Source organism: Hypanus sabinus, chromosome 7 (genome assembly GCF_030144855.1).
Source record: "Hypanus sabinus isolate sHypSab1 chromosome 7, sHypSab1.hap1, whole genome shotgun sequence".
Taxonomy (NCBI): domain Eukaryota; kingdom Metazoa; phylum Chordata; class Chondrichthyes; order Myliobatiformes; family Dasyatidae; genus Hypanus; species Hypanus sabinus.
The window spans coordinates 108,031,624-108,059,350 of NC_082712.1; the positions used below are offsets into that span (position 1 = coordinate 108,031,624).

Consider the following 27,727-nt stretch of genomic DNA (forward strand, 5'->3'; position numbering starts at 1 on the left):
AATGATACACCGTCACACTGGGTACAGACCCCACTTCAATGATACACAGTCACACTGGGTACAGACCCCACTTCAATGATACACAGTCACACTGGGTACGGACCCCACTTCAATGATACACAGTCACACTGGGTACGGACCCCACTTCAATGATACACAGTCACACTGGGTACGGACCCCACTTCAATGGTACACAGTCACACTGGGTACAGACCCCACTTCAATGATACACAGTCACACTGGGTACAGACCCCGCTTCAATGATACACAGTCACACCGTGTACAGACCCTGCTTCAATGGTACACAGTCACACCGGGTACAGACCCACTTCAATGATACACAGTCACACCGGGTACAGACCCCACTTCAATGATACACAGTCACACTGGGTACAGACCCCACTTCAATGGTACACAGTCACACTGGGTACAGACCCCACTTCAATGATACACAGTCACACTGGGTACAGACCCCACTTCAATGATACACAGTCACACTGGGTACAGACCCCACTTCAATGATACACAGTCACACCTGGTACAGACCCCACTTCAAAGATACACAGTCACACCAGGTACAGACCCCACTTCAATGGTACACAGTCACACTGGGTACAGACCCCACTTCAATGATACACAGTCACACTGGGTACAGACCCCACTTCAATAGCGCACAGTCACACCGGGTACAGACCCCACTTCAATAGCACACAGTCACACCGGGTACAGACCCCACTTCAATAGCACACAGTCACACTGGGTACAGACCCCACTTCAATGATACACAGTCACACCGGGTACAGACCCCACTTCAATGATACAGTCACACTGGGTACAGACCCCACTTCAATGATACACAGTCACACTGAGTACAGACCCACTTCAATGATACACAGTCACACCAGGTACAGAACCCACTTCAATGATACACAGTCACACTGGGTACAGACCCCACTTCAATGATACACAGTCACACTGGATACAGACCCCACTTCAATTATACACAGTCACACTGGGTACAGACCCCACTTCAATGATACACCGTCACACTGGGTACAGACCCCACTTCAATGATACACAGTCACACTGGGTACAGACCCCACTTCAATGATACACAGTCACACCAGGTACAGACCCCACTTCAATGGTACACAGTCACACTGGGTACAGACCCCACTTCAATGGTACACAATCACACTGGGTACAGACCCCACTTCAATGATACACAGTCACACTGGGTACAGACCCCACTTCAATGATACACAGTCACACTGGGTACAGACCCCACTTCAATAGCGCACAGTCACACCGGGTACAGACCCCACTTCAATAGCACACAGTCACACTGGGTACAGACCCCACTTCAATGATACACAGTCACACCGGGTACAGACCCCACTTCAATGATACACCGTCACACTGGGTACAGACCCCACTTCAATGATACACAGTCACACTGGGTACAGACCCCACTTCAATGATACACAGTCACACCAGGTACAGACCACACTTCAATGGTACACAGTCACACTGGGTACAGACCCCACTTCACAATGTCACACAGTCACACTGGGTACAGACCCCACTTCACTGATACACAGTCACACCGGGTACAGACCCCGCTTCAATGATACACAGTCACACTGGGTACAGACCCCACTTCAATGGTACACAGTCACACCGGGTACAGACCCCACTTCAATGATACACAGTCACACTGGGTACAGACCCCACTTCAATGATACACAGTCACACTGGGTACAGACCCCACTTCAATGATACACAGTCACACTGGGTACAGACCCCACTTCAATAGCACACAATCACACCAGGTACAGTCCCCACTTCAATGGTACACAGTCACACCGGGTACAGACCCCACTTCAATGATACAGTCACACCGGGTACAGACCCCACTTCAATGATACACAGTCACACCGGGTACAGACCCCACTTTAATGATACACAGTCACACTGGGTACAGACCCCACTTCAATGATACACAGTCACACGGAGTACAGACCCACTTCAATGATACACAGTCACACTGGGTACAGACCCCACTTCAATGATACACAGTCACACGGAGTACAGACCCACTTCAATGATACACAGTCACACCAGGTACAGATCCCACTTCAATGATACACAGTCACACTGGGTACAGACCCCACTTCAATGATACACAGTCACACTGGATACAGACCCCACTTTAATGATACACAGTCACACCAGGTATAGACCCCACTTCAATGGTACACAGTCACACTGGGTACAGACCCCACTTCAATGATACACAGTCACACCGGGTACAGACCCCACTTCAATGATACACAGTCACACCAGGTATAGATCCCACTTCAATGGTACACAGTCACACTGGGTACAGACCCCACTTCAATGATACACAGTCACACAACGTACAGACCCCACTTCAATGACACACAGTCACATCAGGTACAGACCCCACTTCAATAGCACACAGTCACACCAGGTACAGACCCCACTTCAATGGTACACAGTCACACCAGGTACAGACCCCACTTCAATGATACACAGTCACACTGGGTACAGACCCCACTTCAATGATACACAGTCACACTGGGTACAGACCCCACTTCAATGATACACAGTCACACCTGGTACAGACCCCACTTCAATAGCACACAGTCACACCAGGTACAGACCCCACTTCAATGGTACACAGTCACACCAGGTACAGACCCCACTTCAATGATACACAGTCACACTGGGTACAGACCCCACTTCAATGATACACAGTCACACTGGGTACAGACCCCACTTCAATGATACACAGTCACACTGGATACAGACCCCACTTCAATGATACACAGTCACACTGGGTACGGACCCCACTTCACTGATACACAGTTACACTGTGTACAGACCCCACTTCAATGGTACACAGTCACACTGGGTACAGACCCCACTTCAATGATACACAGTCACACTGGGTACAGACCCCACTTCAATGTTACACAGTCACACCGGGTACAGACCCCGCTTCAATGGTACACAGTCACACCGGGTACAGACCCACTTCAATGATACACAGTCACACCGGGTACAGACCCCACTTCAATGATACACAGTCACACTGGGTACAGACCCCACTTCAATGGTACACAGTCACACCGGGTACAGACCCCATTTCAATGATACACAGTCACACTGGGTACAGACCCCACTTCAATGGTACACAGTCACACTGGGTACAGACCCCACTTCAATGGTACACAGTCACACCAGGTACAGTCCCCACTTCAATGGTACACAGTCACACCGGGTACAGACCCCACTTCAATGATACACAGTCACACCGGGTACAGACCCCACTTCAATGATACACAGTCACACCGGGTACAGACCCCACTTTAATGATACACAGTCACACTGGGTACAGACCCCACTTCAATGATACACAGTCACACTGAGTACAGACCCACTTCAATGATACACAGTCACACCAGGTACAGACCCCACTTCAATGATACACAGTCACACTGGGTACAGACCCCACTTCAATGATACACAGTCACACTGGATACAGACCCCACTTTAATGATACACAGTCACACCAGGTATAGACCCCACTTCAATGGTACACAGTCACACTGGGTACAGACCCCACTTCAATGATACACAGTCACACCGGGTACAGACCCCACTTCAATGATACACAGTCACACCAGGTATAGATCCCACTTCAATGGTACACAGTCACACTGGGTACAGACCCCACTTCAATGATACACAGTCACACAACGTACAGACCCCACTTCAATGACACACAGTCACATCAGGTACAGACCCCACTTCAATAGCACACAGTCACACCAGGTACAGACCCCACTTCAATGGTACACAGTCACACCAGGTACAGACCCCACTTCAATGATACACAGTCACACTGGGTACAGACCCCACTTCAATGATACACAGTCACACCTGGTACAGACCCCACTTCAATAGCACACAGTCACACCAGGTACAGACCCCACTTTAATGGTACACAGTCACACCAGGTACAGACCCACTTCAATAGCACACAGTCACACTGGGTACAGACCCCACTTCAATGGTACACAGTCACACCAGGTACAGACCCCACTTCAATGGCACACAGTCACACCAGGTACAGACCCCACTTCAATGGTACACAGTCACGCGGGGTATAGACCCCACTTCAGTGGCACACAGACGCACCAGGTATAGACCCCACTTCAGTGGCACACAGACGCACCAGGTACAGACCCCACTTCTCAATGGCACACAATCACACTGGGTACAGACCCCACTTCAATGATACACAGTCACACTGGGCACAGACCCCACTTCAATGGTACACAGTCACACAACGTACAGACCCCACTTCAATGATACACAGTCACACTGGGTACAGACCCCACTTCAATGATACACAGTCACACTGGGTACAGACCCCACTTCAATGGTGTACAGTCACACTGAGCACAAACCCCACTTCAGTAGCACAGAGTCACACTGGTTACAGACCCCTCTTCAATGGTACTCTGTCACACCAGGTACAGACCCCATTTCAATAGCATACAGTCACACCAGGTACTGACCCCACTTCAATAGCATGCAGTCACACTGGGTACAGATGTCACTGTTGATGTGGAAGTTGTGGTTGAGGACTAGTGAATGAGATAAACACAAAATGTGTTTGGAAATCAGTACATTGACTAACCTTCAATGAAATGTGTCCAGGGATAGAGATAAATATCTGAAGCTTGTCATTCATTGCTCACTGGTTTTGGGGTTGGTGCCAGGAGGTTAGAGGACTGCTAATTTTGGACTATCATTTGAAAGTGTTTACTGACCAATTATTTTTACCACAGAGGTGATTGAATTATTGAAATCAATTTAGAAAGAGTCTTCATTAAAAAGACATTCATCATGGATTGATTGAGGGTCATGCCTGGTTTACTGCATTTGCTCCAAATTGATTGCAAGGCTTTAAACAGGGTGCCACATTCAGATGTACTGGGAAGTTAGAAACCTATGGAATCTAAGGAGAACTTAATTCCAGGTTGCATCCAAAATTATTTGTGGCAGAAAGCAACGACTAGTTGCAAAATACTATCACATTATCTTTCACTTCATCAGCTTATCTGTGCTCTTCTGAAATGGATGTTAATTTTTACACATAATGTTGGCAAGTTTTGTATATTCTTCATAATAATCCTTTCCACTCCTTATTCCGTATTCTACGTCCTTCACAGACACTGCTAAAAATATTGGCTACCTCCTTCCAGTGTAGCTACCCATTACCCACAACTTTTTGAACAGAACCAATTCTGAATCTTTTGGGAAGGTTGGGGATAGTTAGCAAAACGGGCAGCATCTGAGGAAAAAGGTACAAAAGTGTTTTTCTCTCTAGAGATGCTGCTTCACCTACTGTGCATTTCTAGTACTTCAAGTTGTAGTTCCAGATATCTAGCATTTGCAGTTGTGATATTCAGTTGTCTACACTAGCAGTCACTAAATAAACATACTCTGTCTTCTCTTCCAGCTACTTTGTTGAATGATTTTCTCAAGTTAATGCAAACTGCGTTAATTAAGCTGCTTCAATTAATGTTCTCTTACCTTGACAAAGAATCAAGTTAGTTCAGGTGTTATTTTTCCTTTGAGACTTTGCCTGATTAGCTCATACCTTTACAAACTAATGATTATTTTGTCCATGATACTGACTTTCAATTGTCTCGTTACCACCAACGTAAATTTGACTGGGCTATATTTATCTGATTATCACCCTGCCTTTTCTTACGTAGTAATATATTGTCAGCTGTCTAGTCCTCTGAAGGACTCGGACTAATGTTTCTACCATTGCCACTTTCAACAACCATACAATGTACTCTATCTGGATGAGGTGATTTGGTAACTTTAAGTATTGCTAATTGTTTTAGTATTCTTTCTCTTTCAGAATCAGGTTTATTATCAATGCCATGTTACGTGAAATTTGTTAATTTAGCTGCAGCAGTACAATGCAATACATAATCTAACAGAGAAAGAGAAAAAAATAATAAAAAAACATAATAAATAAACAAGTAACTCAATTATGTATATTGAGTAGATTATTTTTTAAAATGTGCAAGAACAGAAGTACTGTATATTAAAAAAGTGAGGTAGTGTCCAAAGCCTCAAAGTCCAATTAAGAATTGGATGGCAGAGGGGAAGAAGCTGTTCTGAATCGCTGAGAGTGTGCTTTCAGGCTTCTGTATCTCCTACCTGATGGTAAAAGTGAGAAAAGTGCATGCCCTGGCTGCTGGAAGTATTTAATAATGGACGCTGCCTTTCTCAGACACCGCTTCCTAAAGGTGTCCTGGATATGTTGTAGGCTAGTACCCAAGATAGAGCTGACACGATTTATAACTTTCTACAGCTTCTTTCGGTCCTGTGCAGTAGGCCCTCCATACCAGACAGTGATGAAGCCTGTCAAATGCTCTCCACAGTGCAACTATAGAAGTTTTTGAGCATATTTGTTGACACGCCAGTTCTCTTCAAACTCCTAATAAAGTATAGCCACTGTCTTGCCTCCTTTATGACTACATCGATATGCTGGGACCTAAGTGCGACTCGAGTAGCAGCAGTACTCTCTTATAGTATAGTTCATAAGTAACCTTTTATATTAACCTTGTGAAGACAGATGTAGTCATTTTTTATTTTATCCATACCTTCTTCCTGTGCCTTTAGCTCCCTAAGAGACTCAACCTTCTTCCTAACTAATCTCATTCGTCATACCAGCCACAACTTGTAGCACTTTTACCTCCTAATGAAAATGCTGCAAATTCATGTTCCACTTCAGATTCTCAGGCATACAACCCAACAGTAACACTCAGTGTAAATCAGCATAATACTTTCTGGGAGGCTGTATTGGTAGAGATGTCATCTTGTAGTTGAGATGTTAAATTGTGGGAACACAAGAGATTGCAGATGCTGGAATCTGAAACAACAAGCTGCTGCAGGAACTCTGCAGGTCAGGCGGTATCTGTGGACAGAAATGGATAGTCAACTTTTCAGGTCAAAACCCTTCATCTGGACTGAGAAATATAAAGTGATCTGAAGGGGAGTGAACTTAAAATTCTTGATGTATGTCAGGAATGAGAAAAACTGCAGGTTGAAGCTGTGGAGGATGTAGTAAAAGAGAGGGATGCAGTAAGTTTGGAAGAATAGGCCCCTGATCTCTGGGAAAGATATTAGATGCATGGTGGAGAGGCAAGAGCCATTGGAGGGAGAACCAATGAATAGGAGTAGAATTAGTTCATCCTAAAACACAAACTGCCACAAACTCCTCAGAAGCTGCCTGACCCACGGTTATTCCAGCTTTTTATTTGTTGCTGTTAAATTATGTCCATGTTTGCTCTCTCTGGTGGATGAAAAATCCCATTGCAGTATTTCAAAGAAGAGAATTACCCCTGGTGATCTGGTCTATATTTTCCATTACCAAATACAACTCAAAACACATTCTGTGGCCATTGCTAGTTTATGGAAACTGACAGTATAAAAACCACGTTTTCTACTCTATAATGGCTATTTGAAAGTAGTTCATTGAGTGTAAACTCCTGAAAGGGTCACCGAACGCCAGTTATGTTTGTTAAATGTTTTGGGTTCAATTTAATGTTTGCCAGTCTTTTGTCACCTTTCTCTCCCTCCCATATTAACCTTTCACTTTCCTTCTGTGCTTTATTTAATCTCCTATTTATTAGCTGAATCTTACTCCTGACATTTATCAGAAGCTTCCTTTTCATGATTTTGACATTCTTCACCTGTCATCAGTGCATTAGTTGGAGGCTTCATTTCTCCCCTGGAAGATACCTAGTTTTTATCTGAACTCTTGGAAAGTGGTTCTGCTAGTGTCAGGTGGAAACATTCCAACAAAAGTCAGTTCTACTGTCTCTAACTACCTGCCAAGGCCAAGGGAAGAGAGACACTGAGGAATGCTGATGCTAGGGAAGTTTCTGAGTGGGATTCTGGGCTACGATGAAGCTCTGTCAGTGCGCTGGGAATAAGGCATGTCAGGGTGTTCCTGTTCACTTTTAGCTCAGCACCATAGAGTAGAAAGGTTTGAGGCAGAAGAGAGGTTTTCGAGATTACTTGTAGAACATGTAGGGAAACTTATGCTTTGCTGATTCTCATGTGATCACTGAGAAGTCCTCTCCATTTGGGAATGGCTTCTTCCTGGTTGTGTTGTGTCCTCCATTTCCCCTATCCAACCAATCTCTGACTCTCTCTGTCTTTCTTTCCTGCTTGCAATGCATCTTGGGTTGTAGAGTTGTGGAACAAGCACCAGGATGTGAGAAAACAAAAAGCTTTGGAGAAACAGAGTAAGGAATTTGATACCTCAGGCCTGTTGTGCAAAATACTTACTACTTTTTTTTTTAGCTAGGTGCCCTAGCCTGTCTTCTGTTTCAATCATAGTCCTTCGCAACATCTGCTATAGACTCATTGCTTCTCACCTGTAGACATGCTGTTAGGTTTGTGTACCTCCTCTTTCATCACTTTTCAGCTCAGACTTTCTCCTTTTCCCCCCCTCTTCCTTCCTCTCTCTCGCACTCTGTCTCACCCATTAAACTTGCCAGATGCAGGTGTGGTAGAGTGAGGGTGAGCTCATTGCTGTGTAGTTGCACCGCATGCTTAAATAGAAGTTGACCAATGGGTCATTAGGTCACTGACTGATGTGTCAGTGCCTAGTTTTGCTCTTTGTCTTCCATTGCTACCCAATACCCTTTGAATTTCATTGACTTCACCAAGGGTGCTCTTTGTAAATCAATGTGACTTGCTGTCATCACTTAGGTAAGATAAATCCATGAGCAAGTCATGCTAAATTGGCAAGCAAGAGTAGTGCAGCTGCTTTGGGATATCGAAGGGGAAGGTAACAGGGTTTGTGTGCCATTGAGAGGAGGATAATGGAACATACTTGTCAAATTCCAGCAAGCTTTGAAGAGGAGAAATGATCAACAGTTGTTACTCTCACTGGTAAGCCAGTGGTGGAGTACAGACTTCACTAGGGGAATCTTGGAAAAAATTATTATCGATGTTTACACATGGTAGCTAAAATCGGGAATATTTTACCTGCAGTATTTCAAAGGGAAGAAGATGCAGCTTGGCAAAAGATGAAGCTAACAGTAAGATTGTGGCACACTTTGGTGAACCAAAGCTGTGTCATTTTTAAACTTCTTTTTATGATGGAATGACCCTTCTGGAGATGAAGTACTGCAGGTCCATCCCATCAGTGAAGTGGGAAAACCAAAGGAACTTGGCTCTGTGCGGACCGTGATGCTGTCTGCGACAGAGAGGCATCAGTACGTGAAGGAGGTGTGCAGTCTAACAGCGAGTGATCGTCTTAGATGCCTTTCTTGTGCTCGCCAGACCCTGTTGGATATTGATGGTGTGGAATTCTGCAAGATCAATTCATTGATTTATTGACAAACGATGGGAGTAGGTGGTGGGGGAGCTGCGCGGCCTGGGTCGTAGCTTGTTTACAGCCTCCCAAGAGGAGGCGTCAGAGTAGGGTGCTCCACTGGAGTGCCGGACGTGGTGCAGCACCATGCTGGAGTCGGTACTACAGCCCTTCCCGTATTTGCTTGGCAGAAGACTAGTTGGATTGTGTTCAACTGCAGACTGCTGCAACATTCGTGGACTCGGGGACGTGGCCTCTATTGTGTGACTGCATTTTACTGATATGTGTTATATGTGTCTTGTGCTGTGTGTGACTTTTGATATTGTGTTTTGCGCCTTGGCCCTAAAGTGTGATGCTGTTCAGTTGGCTGTGTTCATGGGTATTTATGTACGGTTGAATGGCAATTAAACTTGAACTTGAAAAGTATTTGGGAAGGCCGACTCAAATGTCTCTGCTCACAGAGATGGTTTGTACTTTTTTTTGGTTGCTTGTAAATTGTCTTTGGCATAATTGGACTGACAGTTCATGTAGGTGAATAATTGTCAGCTGTGAGGCCTATTTAAGAGTTGTAGTGATTGTAATTATCAGGACTGCCTTTACAGATATGGTTGTTTTGGGTGGTTGATTGAAAATGGTGTATATTGGGTAGTGTCGATTGTAAAGAGAGTGTACGGGACAATATGATTGGATTGCAGGGATAATTAGGCAGTTGAACTTGCTGATAACTCAGTGGTTCTATAAATACTACCTATTCTAATTTGGCAGCTGTCAAACGTGCATTGGTGCAGAAATTGATGCATTCCATTGATGTCTGCTAAAGCTCCTTATATTTGTAGCATTGGAACACAAACAGCTTCAATCTCTGGTTTCTTTAGCAATTCTATCACTCTGATACTTTGGATGAGAGTCGAGGAGTAACTGATTGCAGGTTGAGTCCGTGTGGTTCATTTTCCTTCCCACATCTTGACATGATGTCTGTTGCATGTAGGTACTGAGAATACCAAACCCCAACCGGATTTCGATCCAGATGAGAAGAAATCACAAATCAGCGAAGATAGTGGCACGAGTGTAACAAGTCTGCAGGTTAGTTCTTGGACCTCATTGTTAAAGAAATGTGTAACATTAAAAATATTGCTGGAAATATGTTACTCTTAGTTGCACGTGGATTGTGATATTGTCTGTACCCATACATTGAACAATGAATAGTGTGTGATTTCAAATTGGATTGAATGGAATTCATTGTGTCCTGAATGGGATCTTTTGGGTGGAGGTGTGGTGACGGGGTAGGTTTGTTGATGAACAACAATTTGAAGAGATGGGTCAAGGTTTCTTATACTTACAGTGACTTAGGAGGAAGCCACTTGGCCCGTTGGCTCCAGGCTGCTTTCTGGGGAGCATTGCCCCACTTCATTTCCCTGTAGCCCTGCAATTTGATTTCTTTTCACGCATGTCCATTAAATCCTCTTTGATGTTGTTATCATTAACTTACACAAAAGGGTGATTTATTGTAGGTAATTAAGCTATAAATTCTTGTTTATGTAATCAAGTGGAATGATACTTGAATCCGGGCCCAAAACTTATTTTTTTTAATGATTCCTTTTGCCATCCTACACATAGCTGATAAATAACATTTCGCTGCCAGGAGAAGCTTTAAATAGGGAGGTCAGAGCATGGAAACCTCTTGCCATTAATCTCAAAGAGGCTGCTGTTATAGAAGCTTCTGTAAATTACATAAAGTAGTTGCTGTATCACACATGATATATTTGTTGGACTTCAACCCTATGGTTTTAACCCATTAATGTGAGAGGAAACATTTTTTCCCGAACTTTGGTAGATGTTGAACTTGGTAAATTAAAAATGTTTTTTATTTGCTAAAAATCTCATCATACTGCCTTCAGTTTATTCCCCATCTTCCATTCAAACGTTCTTAACTCTGTCCTGACAACACCAGGAGACAATTTCTGTCTTGGTTAATGACAATCTAGTAATGGGGTGGTGGTTGGTGAAACTGAAAGTATAAAACAGGGCAACAAAATCCTCAGAGGCTGCAAACAGCAGCATTGGGAACTGTTCTTCCAGACCTGTCACATAGTTTCAGCAGAAAATAAGTACAAGGCAACATCAGTAGCTGCACTGATTGAAAATTTGAATATATTACCACTCTCAATTGATTATGCTGGTAAGACTGGTTGAACATGAATCTTTGAAATTAAACTGTTTTTCTCTTGGGTAATATTCTTTGCATTATTGTTCTGTTCTTTTCCTCTTGCCTTTTTAATCTCCCTTCCCCACCTTCTCCACAATCCTTTCACCACCTTCCAACTGCATCAGAAGAGTGACAGCGAGTCTATTACCAGTTCTGAACTGCCTGTACTCACCCGGAGCACCAGCCAAGAGTCGGAAAGCAGCACCGTGGTAGGGCAGTGACCAGCCGTGGCGTATGCATGGTGTTCTTCCTGTGTGTTGTACTGGAATAGCCAATAGCCCGCTTTCCCTGTTAGCCTAATATGATGCCACAATGAAATTGACACCTATTTAACAGTGGTCTTCGAGTGCACATGTGGTTGATTCCTAAGCATTAAAACACTATCTGAGAGGGTTGGACCCTGATTGTGAGTTTGTAGTGAGACAAAAGTAGATTAATGGTGTTTATACTGATATAGAGCAGTGGTTCTTAAACCTTTTAGGGCTACAGGCCTCTTGGCTCCCAAACCACATCCCCAGTTTCCGGACATTACATAAAAGCTAGAAAGAACTATGATTTACACTGCAAAGTGAAAGAAAATAGGAACTGCAAATTCAAGTCAGTGAGAAACAATTGCAAAACTTAAATCTATTTAAGACTGCAAGTAAATACAGTAAAAAACAATTTTCGTCAATTTTAGAACATACATTAGAAGTCCAGCTATTCACTATTTTATTGCTTTTTCACCTGTCATTGAGATGATGGTCTTGGTGCAGTGATACCAGCTTCTCAACATCAGGGTAAATGTAATTAGGAGCTTCAGATCCCAGCATTCAGTAATTTGCAATAATTTCATTGCTGCACTGAAACTGTGTTCCACTAAATATGATCTTGGAAAGGCAATAAAGACCATCTTAACTTTTTTCTGGTGTTCAGAGATTTCTTTCTGCAACCAAAAGTCTTGATATGGTTTTTTTAAACCTCAGCTTTGAGTTTTGTGAGCTTTGATGAGCAACCATCCAGACTTCACAAGGGATATCACTCAGGTTCACTGCCCAAGTAGAAAAACCAGCGGGGGTTGCTGCAACGAAAAAGAGCTTTGACCAGCGACCATTCAGCTTCTGAGATTGAATAGCAAGAGCAAGTTAAAGAAAGGCAGGGACAAGCACAGCAGCCATCGTCTGAGTGGATGGAATCAGAGTGGTGAACCCTATAATGGGAGAGTCAAAGACCTGAGGACAGACTCAGAATATAAGGGGATCCTTTTAGAATGGTGAATCTGTGGAATTCTTTGCCACAGACAGATGTGGAGGCTAAGTCTTTATGTATATTTAAGGCAGAGTTTGATAGATTCTTGACTGGTCAGGGCATGAAGGGATATGGGGAGAAGGCAGGAGATTAGGGCTGAGAGGAAAATTAGATCAGCCATGATGAAATGGCGGAGCAGACTCAATGGGCCTAATAGTCTAATTATATCTTATAATCTTTTGTTTCAGCTGAAAGTCATTTTATAGTCAGATCAGTTCTTTCTCTATCCTTGCTGTTAATTCCTCATTACAAACGTTCAGGATGGATTTATTACTCAGTCTGGAATTTGGATTGAGTGAAGATCCTGAAATCTCTCTTGACATGTACTTATGCAGCTCACCCAGTTGGATACTGTATACTTGAAGATCTTCCTTTCTTTCTCTTCCAACTCAGAGAGGCTTGGAAGTTGGAAAAGGACACAATGGCCAATATTACACTTAGACAGAATTGTGGAGACAACTGATGCGACTGATAAGATTCACAAAATTTCCTTGTAATTAACAAATGATTTCATTAAACTTTACGAATATTCTTGCCTAATTAGTATTCATGAGTTTTAAAAAGCATGTCAGGCAGTTTTGTTTTGAAAGCCATCTGACATCGGTGGGCAAAAGCAAACATTCAAATGATTAATCATCCTCAATACAAAATATTTGAGAATTGAGAGCGTGGGACTTGATTTTATTTACCGTTGTGATAGTGGTTCTTAATGATTCGTGCAGCCGATCACTTAGCTTTTTTTGTGACAAGATGTTGTCTGTGACTACACAGTGAATGGTAAATATGTTAGGTGCTGCTTTTTTCAAGAAAGTAATAACCCCATGGTGGCATCCTGTCATTGATGGTGCCCCATCTGTTGCACGAGCAAAAACAGTTGATGAGTGGAATGTCTTTTTGAAAAATTGCTCAATTTCCTGAAGTATTGGCTCCCCCTTCGTATCTGTTTCTAGTCCCCTTACAAGTAACAACTCTTGAACCATTCATTCAGTTTTTATGAAGTGAACATAACCAAGAAGCAAAGATTTCTTGTTTGGCAAAGTTGACCCATCGAACTGCAGAGCAAACTGTTTCACAATGTGTCTTCCATATTCTTAGACATTTCAACTATTCATTTTTGAAAGAGTTCTCGCTGAGCGGAATCACTTTAATTATTTGGTCTGGTGACTTATGTAAAACGATATTCAGACCCTCCCTTACTGCTTGCTGGCTGAATTAGTTCTTTTCCAATTGTATGGGGTTATTCAGATCAGCAATGAGCAATGAAATGTTGAATGAAGCCATGCAAACCATTCAGTGTTATGTTGTGATGTGCTGGGAAACGTGTTTTGAAGTGATCTCCATTTCTGAAAGTTTACATGTCGTGGCTAAAAATAAGCCAAGGTTTTGTTTTCTTTATCAGAATATATTCTCTTAAAATGTTCAAGGAGCCTGTACAGTTTCATTGTCTTAGTTGATTATTTTTTCAAAAAACAGACACATTGACTGCTGTGGAGGGGAAAGTTATGATGCTCTGAGAAATCCTGACATTTGTCCCACTTTATTACTTCCAGGCAAAGATATCTCGGTTGGGCCGTGGGCTAGAAAAATGCGGTCAAGACCATTTGAAAGGGCAGATTCTGAGCTTTACCATATTGAACTCCATACCCTAATTCACAGGAATTGTATCAGTTTTTGATTAGAGATTTGGAATCATACCAGCTAATAATACAGTAATGAATGGCAATAATGTGTGTGCCAGTTTGAAAAGTAACTCTATTTCTTCAGTCCAGATTTCTCATAATATGCCAAATACAGAAGTGTTACATTGCTTTTCAACAACTATAATGTATTTCAAGTAAAGTCTTAGACAACGGCAGCAGAGGAGGTGATCATTGTAATCAATTATGAAACACTGAGGATCAAGTGCTTTAATAAGTAATCCATTTTTAAAAATTAAGCCTGTAATCTTTCAGCTGTCTGCTTGCTACTGAGCACCTGCCCACCACTCTCTTTATCCTTATCGCCCTTTAGGAACTCTCACCACCCCCAAGGGGGTGATATTGTCCACTATTGTAGACATATGATAGAGTTTCAACAGTCTTCTATGTGTTGTTGCAGTATGATCTCCCAGGGTTCCTCCTCAGAACCCTGCACATTTTAACAATTTAAGGCCCCTACAGGAGAGCTGAAGGTAAAATGATCAGAAGATCTGAATGAGGTTTGATCTACTCCAGATCCGTAGTGATAGTCCTGTTCTATACTGGAGGCACACCCAAATCCATGCATTAGTTCTTTTTACCTTGCTTACTGTGGTCAAACACGACCTAATCTTCAAAATAAGAGAGTGGAGGATATTTGTTCAATGAGGTTACTATTGCTCCATTGTTGTGCCTGACTTGCTCCTTTCCACATCATTCAAGAATATCAACAGGAGAAGAGTTCCAATTGAAGCTACTGATTTTTCAGTCTTCTGGTACTTAAGATCTCCAATGGACTTTTAGGATTCTTTAGTGCTCACACAGATTATTATCAGTATTTTAAGAATGATTTCATGCTCTGTAGATTGTGCTTCAAGTGGTATCCCACTTTCTCAAGCCAAAGCCCTGCACTATAGTCTGGTGCAATACGAATGAATCTGCAGCTGCTGGAAATAAATAAAAATACAAAATGCTGGCAGAACTCAGCAGGCCAGACAGCATCTATGGGAGGAGGTAGTGACGACGTTTCGGGCCGAAACCCTTCATCAGGAGTGAAGTAACATGGGATGGTTGAGGGGGGATAAGAAGTGGGTGGAGGGATGAAGTAGAGAGCTGGGAAGTGATAGGCTGAAGGGAAATGGGCTAGGGGGAAGGTGGAGAATTATGGGAAATAAAAGAGAAAGAAAGGTAGGGCTGGGGGAAGATAATAGTGAGGGGGGAAAAGAGAATGAAAGAGAACCAGACTAAAATTATAGATAGGGATGGGGTGGGGGGGGCAGGGGTATCGACGGAGGTCTGTGAGTTGAATGTTCATGCCGGCAGGTAGGAGGCTACCTAGGCAGGAGATAAGGTATTGCTCCATCAACCTGCGTGTGGCCTCATTTTGACGGTAGGGGAGGCCATGGACAGACATGTCGGAGTGGGAGTGGTCTGTGGAATTCAAGTGTGTGGCCACAGGGAGATCCCGCCACAGCTGGAGGACTGAGCGCCGGTGTTCGGCGAAACGGTCTCCCAGTCTGTGATGGGTCTCCCCAATGTATAAATGGCCACATCGGGAGCATCGGATACAGTATATCACCCCAGTTGACTCACAGGTGAAGTGGTGCCTCACCTGAAAGGACTATCTGGGGCCAAGAATGGCGGTGAGGGAAAAAGTGTGGGGGCAGGTGTACCACTTCTTCCATTTGCAGGGATAAGTGCCTGGAGGGAGGTCGGTGTGGAGGGATGGGGGGAGGTATGAATGGACAAGGGATCCCTGCAGAAAGCCGAGAGTGGGGGGGAGGGGAAGATGTGTCTGGTGGTGGGATCCCGTAGGAGGTTCTGGTGCTTGTTTACCTCCACACTCTTACCTCTTATTCTGCAGTCACTGGTTCCGTACTCCTAAACCCATTTTTTCTCCTTCCTGCGGCTGAGATGACTCCTTTCTCTGTACTCTGAGTCTTGTAATAGTTTACAACATAATGTACCCTGATTTTTTGTGACTGTGTTTTGGGGTATAGGAACTCACTGAATTTCTTTTCTTCTTGTCCCAGGTCAGTAACAGTTCTGGAGAGACCCTGGGTGCAGATAGTGACTACAGCAGCACTGCTGGTGAAAGCAAGGCAGGGAAAAATACCCTGGGGACCAAGACATCCAGGGTGACTCTTTCTGACAGCGAAATTGAGACTAATACTGACACCAGATATATATTTGTAAGTCTCCATTGAAGTTTCTCTGTAATTGGGACAAGGAACTGCATTGATTCCATTTTATCCCCCCTCTCTATCTTCTGCGTTGAAGACAAATATTGTTGGTACTTCAGCTGATATGAGGTGTGGTTTACATTAGGGTGGACCACAGGTGAAGTGCCAACATTTGGAGCCTAGCAATCATAGCTGAAGAGATGGACAAAGGGAAAGGAGGCAAGGGGTTGGCAAACAGAAAGTCACTTAATTCAGGTCCTGGAATTATCTGTTTTGAACATAAAACATAGAAATCTACCAGCACGTTACAGGCCCTTCAGCCCACAATGTTGTGTCGACCATGTAACCTGCTCTAGAAACTGCTGAGAATTACCCTACCTTTGAGTTGATGTCCACAAATTGAGATTATAGAAAGAAGTATGTTGCATTAGTTCATTGAAAGTTCGATAGGAATGGAAGAAAAATTTCATGGTATCAAAGAGTAGAAAGAAATCACCTGCTGTATGAGTTTTTTTTCAGTATTGTACCCAGAATAGATAGTTTTGTATATATAGAAGCAGGATTCTGTTCTTGGCCTTTCCATGGAGCTGAGTGCTAATGAGAGAAAAAAAAAGCACAGTTTCATTCTCTTCTGGGGTTGGTCAACATCTGTTGACTAACTGGTGTTAGGAAGAATCTAGTTGGCCTATTTTTTTAAACAAAGGAAAGTGGCCTGAAATAGATAAACTTTTTTGTTTTGTTCATGATGAACAAAGATGAACAATAAACCATTACTTATGAATTATTGCTGCCACACCCTAAATAAAAGGAGGCCAGTGGAGGAAAGAGAAGTGATTGTCAGGCAATGTAGGGGATGGGAGAACGTTGGGAGTGTGCAGCCATTGGCCTTTTAAGTGAGAGCAAAGCTGTAGAATTACTACTTTCCCCACAGTGAATGAAAAAGGGAATTATCTATGAAGGTTATCTATCAAGGCAACTAGACTTGCTGTGTTGTCTAGAAGATGTTTTGCCACTCATTCAAGAGGCATCTTCAGTTCTAATCCATGGTGGGTAGTTTTCCGGTTTATAAATTTGAGTTGTTTAAAGTTACAGCAATACCATGAGGGTCGTTAAGAGTTATAGAGGTAATGAGGGGATCATTAGGCTTATCTTTGCATGAATGGAGGTCTGAACTGTTGTAAAGATGTAAATAAGGACTGCATTGTAAGTAGCTGATAGATAGTGCTGTACCCCACCCCCTCTGTTCAGGAATGGATTTTCCAGCTTGTTAAAATTGGAAAGGGGAGTTGTAAACTTTCTGAAAAAGTATGAGCAAAAGAGTTCGGAATTCGATGCTGAGTAAGGTAACCAGTGCTTTGGAGTGGCAGGAGATTGAGGAAACATATGGAGAAACTTGTAGAAAGTGAAAAGGATCATTTGCAAAAGGCTGACGAAGGGTCTCGGCCTGAAACATTGACTGCTCATTTCAATGGATGTTGCCTGACCTGCTGAGTTCATCCAGCTTGTTTGTACGTGTTGATTTGCAAAAGGCTGTTATTCACAGTCTCTGTCATGTTACAGGGGAAATCACACATGCTGGTACCTGGATTCAAGGTGACTAAAGGCAGCATTGCAAGTCCACAGCTTCCTGGTCCCCCAGAAGATATCAGTCAGCGGGTTTATCTGTACGAAGGACTGCTTGGTAAGAATGGAAACACATCATGCCAATCTGTCATGAAGTGATCGCAAAGAGCTGAATCAGGAGAAAATCAAAATAACTATTTAATTTTTGGGACCCATGTCTGGTGAAGTTCCATTGCATTAGTGCACCTCATCACCAGAGAGCCAAAAGATGTACAATGTAATTATGCAGGGACTGGAGGGTCTGATCTTGAGGGGCTGGCTGCTTGGGAGGGAATTTGTAGCTGGGTTGGTGGTGGGTTGAGTGGGCCAGTGGACACAGCTGAGTGACAGTAGTAGTCAGCAGCATGGCTGAGGTACAGGTACTGAGGCTGGATGTCAGTCCTGAATGGGGAGGAATGCTGGAATTTCAAATATTTTCAAGTATGCAGAACAGTTATGTTCAGATGTGATTGAAAACATGGCACTGGGTTTCTCAGATTGAACATTTTTTTTCTCTATATCTGGTGAGTAATCCGAAACACAAATTCTACACTGAGTCCCTCCTGCTGTCCCTACTATGTGCTCATGTGGTGGTGCTTCTGTTCCATTGTGAAATATTTGTGTGAAGTACTGTACCTAACAAATAATCCTGCCTGATGATTGTAACTAAATACTGCAGTCTTTTCATTTTCACTACTGTCTGGCTCGCTTGCCTTGGATACAATCAGGGAGAGACAAGAGCTCAATGTGGGATCAACTGGAGGATGCAGCCATGGAAACCTTATCTATGAGTAAAAAAGCGCTTTTATTGCCTGCAAGTGATTAGGTCATGCATGACTAGCTGCTGCATGAATGTGGTCAGGTCTCTGGCCATTCACAAACGATTCCAGTCCTATGACCAGAAGCCATGGTGCTCACCCTGTCCACCGCTCCCCTGGCACCCATCTGGTCCGCCACTCCCCCGGTGTGCACTCACTCAATCTCACTGTGTCTCTTCATGACCTACCTTGACCCTGCTTAAATCGTCCACTTCAATCCCATTTCACCACCTGAACACCATCTTCCCTCACCCCCACACCCACCAATCCCATCTTTCCCAACAGCACTGTGTTCACTCCCTCATTGCTGAATCTTGCTTTTCCTGCTCACAGACCTTGATTTTGTCCTCTGCTCCAGTCTCCATTGACCCCTAATTGCATTGGCACCACTCCCTTTCACATTTATCCAGTGCCATGGGACAGTACCTGTGGATAATCTGGAGAATAAGTCACTGGAAAGGAATCGAGTGTGACCAGCTGGAGGCATGTATGTAGCAGATCCACTAGTGATTATTAGTTACGTGCTTCCCTTTCCCTTTGATGGATGCCATTGTGATGTGTTTGAGGTGGTTGAGTGAGACCAATAGTTGGTATTGTAGCTAGTCTCTCCCTAAGCAGTTGCCTGCCCCTGACCCTACAGGGGCGACTATCTGCCTGTGCCCCAATGGTGGTGCAATTTCCTGCCCCTGCCTCCATGGCAAGGCCCAAACTTCCTACCCCTGCCTCCATGGCAAGGCCCAAACTTCCTACCCCTTCCCCACGGCAGATCTTCGATGACATTTAATGCTCTGCCACTCTAGAAGAGGAGCATCTCCATCCCTTCCGCCCAGCACTTGAGTCAAATGTCTCTACCCTGGCTCAACTGCTGTGTGATGTTTTCTCTTTTGTGTGGTGTTTGTGTCCCCGTGCTCTAACGTGGTTCCAGTTAAACCATTGTCACTCTGGGCTACAAGTCAGAGAGACTCCTCAGTGCATGCCACTACTGTGCATCAGGTGATATGGCTAGTTACCCTGGATGTGAGAGAGTAAGGGAAGGGGCAGGGCTCTAACGTCTCAACTGCTCGTGCACAGGTAAGGAACGGTCAGTGCTGTGGGACCAGGTCCAGTTTTGGGAGGATACCTTCCTTGATGCGGTGATGCTGGAGAGAGAGGGAATGGGAATGGACCAAGGCCCACAAGAAATGATTGACAGGTAATGTACATGTACCACAGCACAGCTGATAGGTGTTGGTGAAGAGGATGGTTCTCTATCAGCTGACCTGTTATTTCTCAACACAGGTACACATCACTGGGGGATCACGATCGAAAGCGGCTGGAAGATGATGAGGACCGACTGTTGTCCACATTACTCTACAACATGATTGTTTACATGCTGATGGTCAAGGTCAGCCATCTTCCATGGACCAGGAGCCAGAGTACCTTTATGAAATAGCCTATAAAAGACACGTCATAGAACATAGCAGTACAATATAGGCCCGTCAGCCAGTAATGTTGTACAAACTTTTACCTACTCTTAAGATCAATCTAACCCTTACTTCCTAATTTTTCTGTCATCCATGAGACCATTTAAACATTTCTTAAAATACCTCTAATGTATCTGCCTCTACCACCACCCTGGCAGGGCGTTACATGCACCCACCACTCTCTGTGTAAAGAACTTACCTCTGACATCTGCAATTTCCTCTAATCACCTTAAAATTATGCCCCTACACAATTAACCATTTCCACCCTGGGCAAAAAAGTCTCTAGGGCTGTTCACATTATTTCTGCCTCTTTATAATCTTGTACGCCCCTGTCAGGTCATCTCTCATCCTCCTTCACTCCAAAGAGAAAAACCCTAATTTTTTTCAACCTATCTATTGGAGAAGGAAGTCTGAGAATCAGAACGGGAGTGCTGCAGGAACCATTTTGATTTTTTTCTTCTCATCGGGGTTAAGAGAGGCGAGACTGCGCAGGCGTGTGACGTTGGGCAGTGAAGCGCAAAGATTTAAAAGGACAGAAATCTTAATTCGGGTTTAATTTGGAGAAAGAAGTCTGAGAATCAGAACGGGAGTGCTGCGGGAGTCTTCTTGATTTTTTTTTCTTCTTCGGGGTTAAGAGAGGCGGGACTGCGTAGGCGCGTGACATCAGGCAGTGAAGCGCAGAAGATTTAAAAGGAACACAGCCTTATACAGCGGGCAGCGTCGCTTGTGGGCAGCAGAGTGAAGGCTTAAGGGCTTTGGCTGAACGGGCTTAAGTGAAAATGGGTGAGGCAAGGTAGGTTTAGTTTTCAATTTTTCCTGTTATTTGAGGAAAGGGGGAATTATGAGTGTGAGGGCAGCTTGTTGTCCTTGGTGTCGGATGTGGGAGGTTCTGGAGGCTCCTAGCCTCCGGGATGTCCATATCTGCGCCAGATGCGCCGAGATGCAGCTCCTGAGGGACTGTGTTAGGGAACTGGAGCTGCAGCTCAATGACCTTTGTCTGGTCAGGGAGAGTGAGGAGTTGATAGAGAGGAGTTACAGGCAAGTGGTCACACCAGGGCCACGGGAGGCAGGCAAATGGGTCACTGTTAGGAGAGGGAAGGGGAAGAGTCAGGTACTAGAGAGTACCCCAGTGGCTGTACCCCTTGACAATAAGTACCCCTGTTTGAGTACTGTTGGGGGGGGGGGGGGCAGCCTACCTGGGGCAAGCAACAGTGGCCATGCCTCTGGCACAGAGTCTGGCCCTATAGCTGAGAAGGATAGGGAAAGGAAGAGGAAGGCAGTAGTAATAAGTAATAGTTAGGGGGTCAGATAGGTGATTCTGTGGACGCAGTCAGGAGACCTGGATGGTAGTTTGCCTCCCAGTGCCAAGTCCGGGATGTTTCTGATTGTGTCCAAGATATCCTGAAGTGGGAGGGTGAGGAGCCAGAGGTCGTGGTACATATAGGTGACAATGACATAGGTAGGAAAAGGGAAGAGGTTCTGAAAGGAGAATATAGGGAGTTGAGAAGAAGGACCACAAAGGTAGTAATCTCGGAATTAATGCCTGTGCCACGTGACAGTGAGAGTGGGAATGGAATGAGGTGGAGGATAAATGCGTGGCTGAGGGATTGGAGCAAGGGGAAAGGATTCAAGTTTCTGGATCATTGGGACCTCTTTTGGGGCAGGTTTGACCTGAACAAAAAGGATGGGTTGCACTCGAATCCTAGGGGGACCAATATCCTGGTGGGGAGATTTGCTAAGGCTACTGGGGAGACTTTAAACTAGAATGGTTGGGGGTGGAAATCAAATTGAAGAGACTAGAAGAGCGGAGCTTAGTTCACAAATAGAGAAAGATTGTAGACAGTGTGTGAGGGAGGATAGCCAGGTGATAGAGAAGGGGAGCACTCAGACTGAAGATGCAGGGGAGAAGGAAGAAAAAGAAGATAGTAAAGTTGTTTGCTCCGTTAGGGATAAACAGAGAGTAAGAGGTGGAGAATTTCTTAAAAGCATTTATTTTAATGCTAGGAGCATTGTAAGAAAGGTGAATGAGCTTAGAGCATGGATTGATACCTGGAAATATGATGTTGTAGCTATTAGTGAAATATGTTTGCAGGAGGGGTGTGATTGGCAACTAAATATTCCTGGATTTCATTGCTTCAGGTGTGATAGAATCGGAGGGACAAGAGGGGGAGGTTTTGCATTGCTTCTCAGAGAAAATATTACAGCGGTGCTCTGGCAGGATAGATTAGAGGGCTCGTCTAGGGAGACTATTTGGGTGGAATTGAGGAATGGGAAAGGTGTAGTAACACTTATAGGGGTGTATTATAGACCACCTAATGGGGAGCAAGAATTGGAGGAGCAAATTTGTAAGGAGATAGCAGATATTTGTGGTAAGCACAAGGTTGTGATTGTGGGAGATTTCAGTTTTCCACACAAAGACTGGGAAGCCCATTCTGTAAAAGGGCTGGATAGTTTGGAGTTTGTAAAATGTGTGCAGGATAGTTTTTTGCAGCGATACATAGAGGTACCAACTAGAGAAGGGGCAGTGTTGGATCTCCTGATAGGGAATGAGATAGGTCAGGTGACGGAGGTATGTGTTGGGGAGCATTTCGGATGCAGTGATCACAATGCCATTAGATTCAATATAATTATGGAGAAGGATAGGTCTGGACCCAGGGTTCAGATTTTTGATTGGAGAAAGGCTAAATTTGAGGAGATGTGAAAGGATTTAGAAGGGGTGGATTGGGACAACTTGTTTTATGGGAAGGATGTAACAGAAATGGAGGTCATTTAAAGATGAAATTCTGAGGGTACAGAATCTTTATGCTCCTGTTAGGTTGAGAGGAAAGGTTAAAAGTTTGAGAGAGCCATGGTTTTCAAGGGATATTGGAAACTTGGTTCGGAAAAGGAGAGGCATCTACAATAAATATAGGCAGCATGGAGTAAATGAGGTGTTCGAGGAATATAAAGAATGTAAAAAGAATCTTAAGAAAGAAATTAGAAAAGCTAAAAGATACGAGGTTGCTTTGGCAAGTAAGATGAAAATATATCCAAAGGTTTTCTACAGTTATATTAATAGCAAAAGGACAGTGAGGGATAAAATTGGTCCCTTAGAGAATCAGAGTGGACAGCTATGCATGGAGCCAAAAGAGATGGGGGAGATTTTGAACAATTTCTTTTCTTCGGTATTCACTAAGGAGAAGGTTATTGAATTGTGTAAGGCAAGGGAAACAAGTGGGGTAGTTATGGAAACTATAATGATTAAAGAAGAGGAAGTACTGGCACTTTTAAGGAATATAGAAGTGGATAAATCTCCGAGTCCTGACAGGATATTCCCTAGGACCTTGAGGAAAGTTAGTCAGAGCAGGGGCTCTGACAGAAATATTACAAATATCATTAGAAACAGGGATGGTGCTGGAGGATTGGCGTATTGCTCATGTGGTTCTAAGGGTTCTAAGAGTAAACCAAGCAATTATCAACCTGTAAGTTTGACGTCAGTGGTGGGTAAATTAATGGAAAGAATTCTTAGAGATGGTATTATATAATTATCTGAATAGATAGGGTCTGATTAGGAACAGTCAACATGGATTTGTGCGTGGAAGGTCATGTTTGACAAATCTTATTTAATTTTTAGAAGAGGTTACTTAGAAAGTTGATTAGGGTAAAGCAGTGGATGTTGTCTATATGGACTTCAGTAAGGCCTTTGACAAGGTTCCACAAGGAAGGTTAGTTAAGAAGGTTCAATCATTAGGTATTAATATTGAAGTAGTAAAATGGATTCAACAGTGGCTGGATGGGAGATGCCAGAGAGTAGTGGTGGATAACTGTTTGTCAGATCGGAGGCCAGTGACTAGTGGTGTGCCTCAGGGATCTGTACTGGGTCCAATGTTTGTTTGTCATATACATTAATGATCTGGATGATGGGGTGGTAAATTGGATTAGTAAGTATGCAGAAGATACTAAGATAGGTGGTGTTGTGGATAATGAAGAAGGTTTTCAAAGTTTGCAGAGAGATTTAGACCAGTTAGAAGAGTGGGGTGAATGATGGTAGATGGAGTTTAATGCTGATAAGTGTGAGGTGCTACATTTTGGTAGGAATAATCAAAATAGGACATACATGGTAAATGGTAGGGCATTGAGGAATGCAGTAGAACAGTGATCCAGGAAATGGTGCATAGTTCCCTGAAAGTGGAATCTGATGTGGATAGGGTGGTGAAGAAAGCTTTTGGAATGCTGGCCTTTATGAATCAGAGCATTGAGTATAGGAGTTGGGATATAATGTTAAAATTGTACAAGGCATTGGTGAGGCCAAATTTGGAGTATTGTGTACAGTTCTGGTCACCGAATTATAGGATAGACGTCAACAAACTAGAGAGAGTACAGAGGAGATTTACTAGAATGTTACCTGGGTTTCAGCACCTAAGTTACAGAGAAAGGTTGAACAAGTTAGGTCTTTATTCTTTGGAGTGTAGAAGGTTGAGGGGGGATTTGATAGATGTATTTAAAATTATGAGGAGGATAGATAGAGTTGACATGGATAGGCTTTTTCCATTGAGAGTAGGGGAGATTACAACAAGAGGACATGAGTTGAGAGTTAAGGGGCAAAAGTTTAGGGCTAACATGAGGGGGAACTTCTTTACTCAGAGAGTGGTAGCTGTGTGGAACAAGCTTCCAGTAGAAATGTTAGAGGCAGGTTTGATATTGTCATTTAAAATAAAACTGAATAGGTATATGGACAGGAAAGGAATGGAGGGTTTTAGGCTGAGTGCAGGTCGGTGAGACTAGGTGAGAGTAAGAGTTCAGCATGGACTAAAAGGGCCAAGATGGCCTGTTTTCGTGCCGTAATTGTTATATGGTTATATAAGACAGGTCTTCTAGCACAGGCAGCATTCTGGTAAATCTTCTCTGCATCTCTGTAAAGTTTCCACGTCCTTCCTATAATGAGGCAACCAAAACTGAACACGATATTCCAAGTGTGGTCTAAAGTGTGGGTTTAATGAGATATAACATTACCTCACGGCTCTTGAATTCAATCCCCTGACTATCACAGACCAGCGCACCAAATGCCTCCTAACCACCCCATCAATTTTTGTAGCAACTTTGAGGGATCTGCGCATTTGAACCAGAAGGTCCCTCTGTCCCCCAAACTGCTAAGAACCCTGGCAGTGACCCTGTACTCTGTCTTCAAGTTTGACCTTGCAAAGTGTATCACTTCACACCTTTTTGGACTGAATTCCATCTGCCACTTCTCTGTCGCTAATCGGTAATATTGTGGATTTTGTGACCCCCTGACTGATATTTGTATATTATTACAGGTTAACAAGAATGATATCCGGAAGAAGGTGAGGAGGCTGATGGGAAAATCGCATATTGGTCTGGTTCACAGTCAGGAAGTGAATGAGTTGCTCGATCGTCTGCCACAGCTGGTGAGCACTGAACTTCAATGGAGTGTCTGGGTGCTGCGGGTGATCTCCTGCAAGGGAAATCAAAATCATTATCACAGTTATGAACAGCAAGATTGCAGTTAGGAGGGAGGGAAGAAAGCCTGGGACCGGCAGAGGGACAGAGGGACCTTCTGGTTCAAATGCGCAGATCCCTCAAAGTTGCTACAAAAATTGATGGGGTGGTTAGGAGGCATTTGGTGCGCTGTTCTGTGATAGGGGATTGAATTCAAGAGCCGTGAGGTAATGTTATATCTCATTAAACCCACACTTTAGACCACACTTGGAATATCGTGTTCAGTTTTGGTTGCCTCATACAGTGGGGCAGCAGAAGGTGGAGTTGGATGATGTGCAGTGGGCTACGGGGGGGTACCATTTGGGTGGGTCTGTGCTGAGGCAAGATTAGGTTGGGGTGTGCGGGTTGTGCTGTGAACAGGAGGAGGAAAACAATGGTCAGATGTAGAATTGGGAGGGGTTGAGTGGGGTTGTGTGGTGGACTGATGGGGGAAAGAGTGTGGACAGCTGGGTGGATGCGAAGGGTCCATAGCTGGCCAAAAAGTGTGTATTAACAAGGTTAATGCCGAAACAGATCACTGCTCAGAGCAGGGAAAGTATTGTCAGCAAGGATGAGCGCCAGGGTTTGGAGTCCAGTTCACATTTGTACTGGGATCACATCAGATAGCCCTGACAACTAAGTGCGATCTAGGCAAAACTAACATGGTGTTGGGAGCAGAAGCCAAGGATTAGTTACTTTACACACTGACTGTTGTGTCTAGTCAGTGAGTCTTTTTAATGACCATTTGTTTGGTTGACAGGAGAGCCGCAGTCTCCACATCCGTCCCTGTGGCAGTCGTCACATCAAGAAGCAGACCTTTGTGGTGCATGCTGGAACCGACACCAATGGTGAAATCTTCTTCATGGAGGTATGGAGTGATCAAGTTACTGTGACCTGTAGAGGTGGATAAATGCCTTCCTATGTCAGTGAAGAGCTAAGGGCCACTTGTTCCTTGACAATTTTCCTGCATTAGCCCATTTGGAAATATGGTCAAGGATTAGTGTTCCTTTGTGGAGCTGTCAGCCCTGTCCCCACTAAACAGCATCTGCAAATCTCCATGGTCTGCATTTCTCAGCAGCCACTCTAATTTCTGGCAGTGCTCTGTAGTCCAGTCTGGTTAATAGACTCTATTTGCATGTTGGGACTGTTGCACCACAGTTGTAGATATGTTACCTGGCCCTTGGCCGGAATTGATGGGAGTTATTCTGTTTGACTGTAGGTATGCGATGACTGCATTGTGCTCCGTAGTAATATCGGGACAGTCTATGAGAGATGGTGGTATGAGAAACTCATCAACATGACGTACTGTCCCAAAACCAAGGTCCTATGTCTGTGGAGACGTAATGGGCAGGAAACACAACTCAACAAGTTCTACACCAAGAAGGTACTGGGAAAGGCAGTTCCTGGATTAGTGTACATTTCCGGAGCACCTGCTCTATCTGCCACTCGTGCTTTCTTTTATACAGACATCACTGTGCTTGATTATCTCCCTCCATTGCCCTTTCCACCTCCTTGCACCCCTGGCTGCTGCTTATTGCCCTTGATCCTCCCTGAATTTCCTTCCACCGCTCC

General features: G+C 43.9%; 1 protein-coding gene across 5 annotated transcripts in view; it reads left to right on the forward strand.

Moving 5' to 3' along the window:
* Positions 1-27,727, forward strand: part of madd (MAP-kinase activating death domain) — a 248,446-nt gene that overhangs the window by 188,176 nt on the left and 32,543 nt on the right. For 2 of the 5 annotated variants that reach the window (XM_059975345.1, XM_059975348.1), the window contains 9 exons: positions 10,434-10,528; positions 11,777-11,860; positions 16,648-16,806; positions 18,358-18,478; positions 20,289-20,409; positions 20,496-20,601; positions 25,975-26,085; positions 26,916-27,023; positions 27,375-27,539. In XM_059975345.1, the coding sequence (XP_059831328.1) occupies positions 10,434-10,528; positions 11,777-11,860; positions 16,648-16,806; positions 18,358-18,478; positions 20,289-20,409; positions 20,496-20,601; positions 25,975-26,085; positions 26,916-27,023; positions 27,375-27,539 (1,070 nt within the window). The remainder of the gene's footprint in view (positions 1-10,433; positions 10,529-11,776; positions 11,861-16,647; positions 16,807-18,357; positions 18,479-20,288; positions 20,410-20,495; positions 20,602-25,974; positions 26,086-26,915; positions 27,024-27,374; positions 27,540-27,727) is intronic. The other 3 variants (XM_059975347.1, XM_059975349.1, XM_059975346.1) reach the window with 2 other exon arrangements.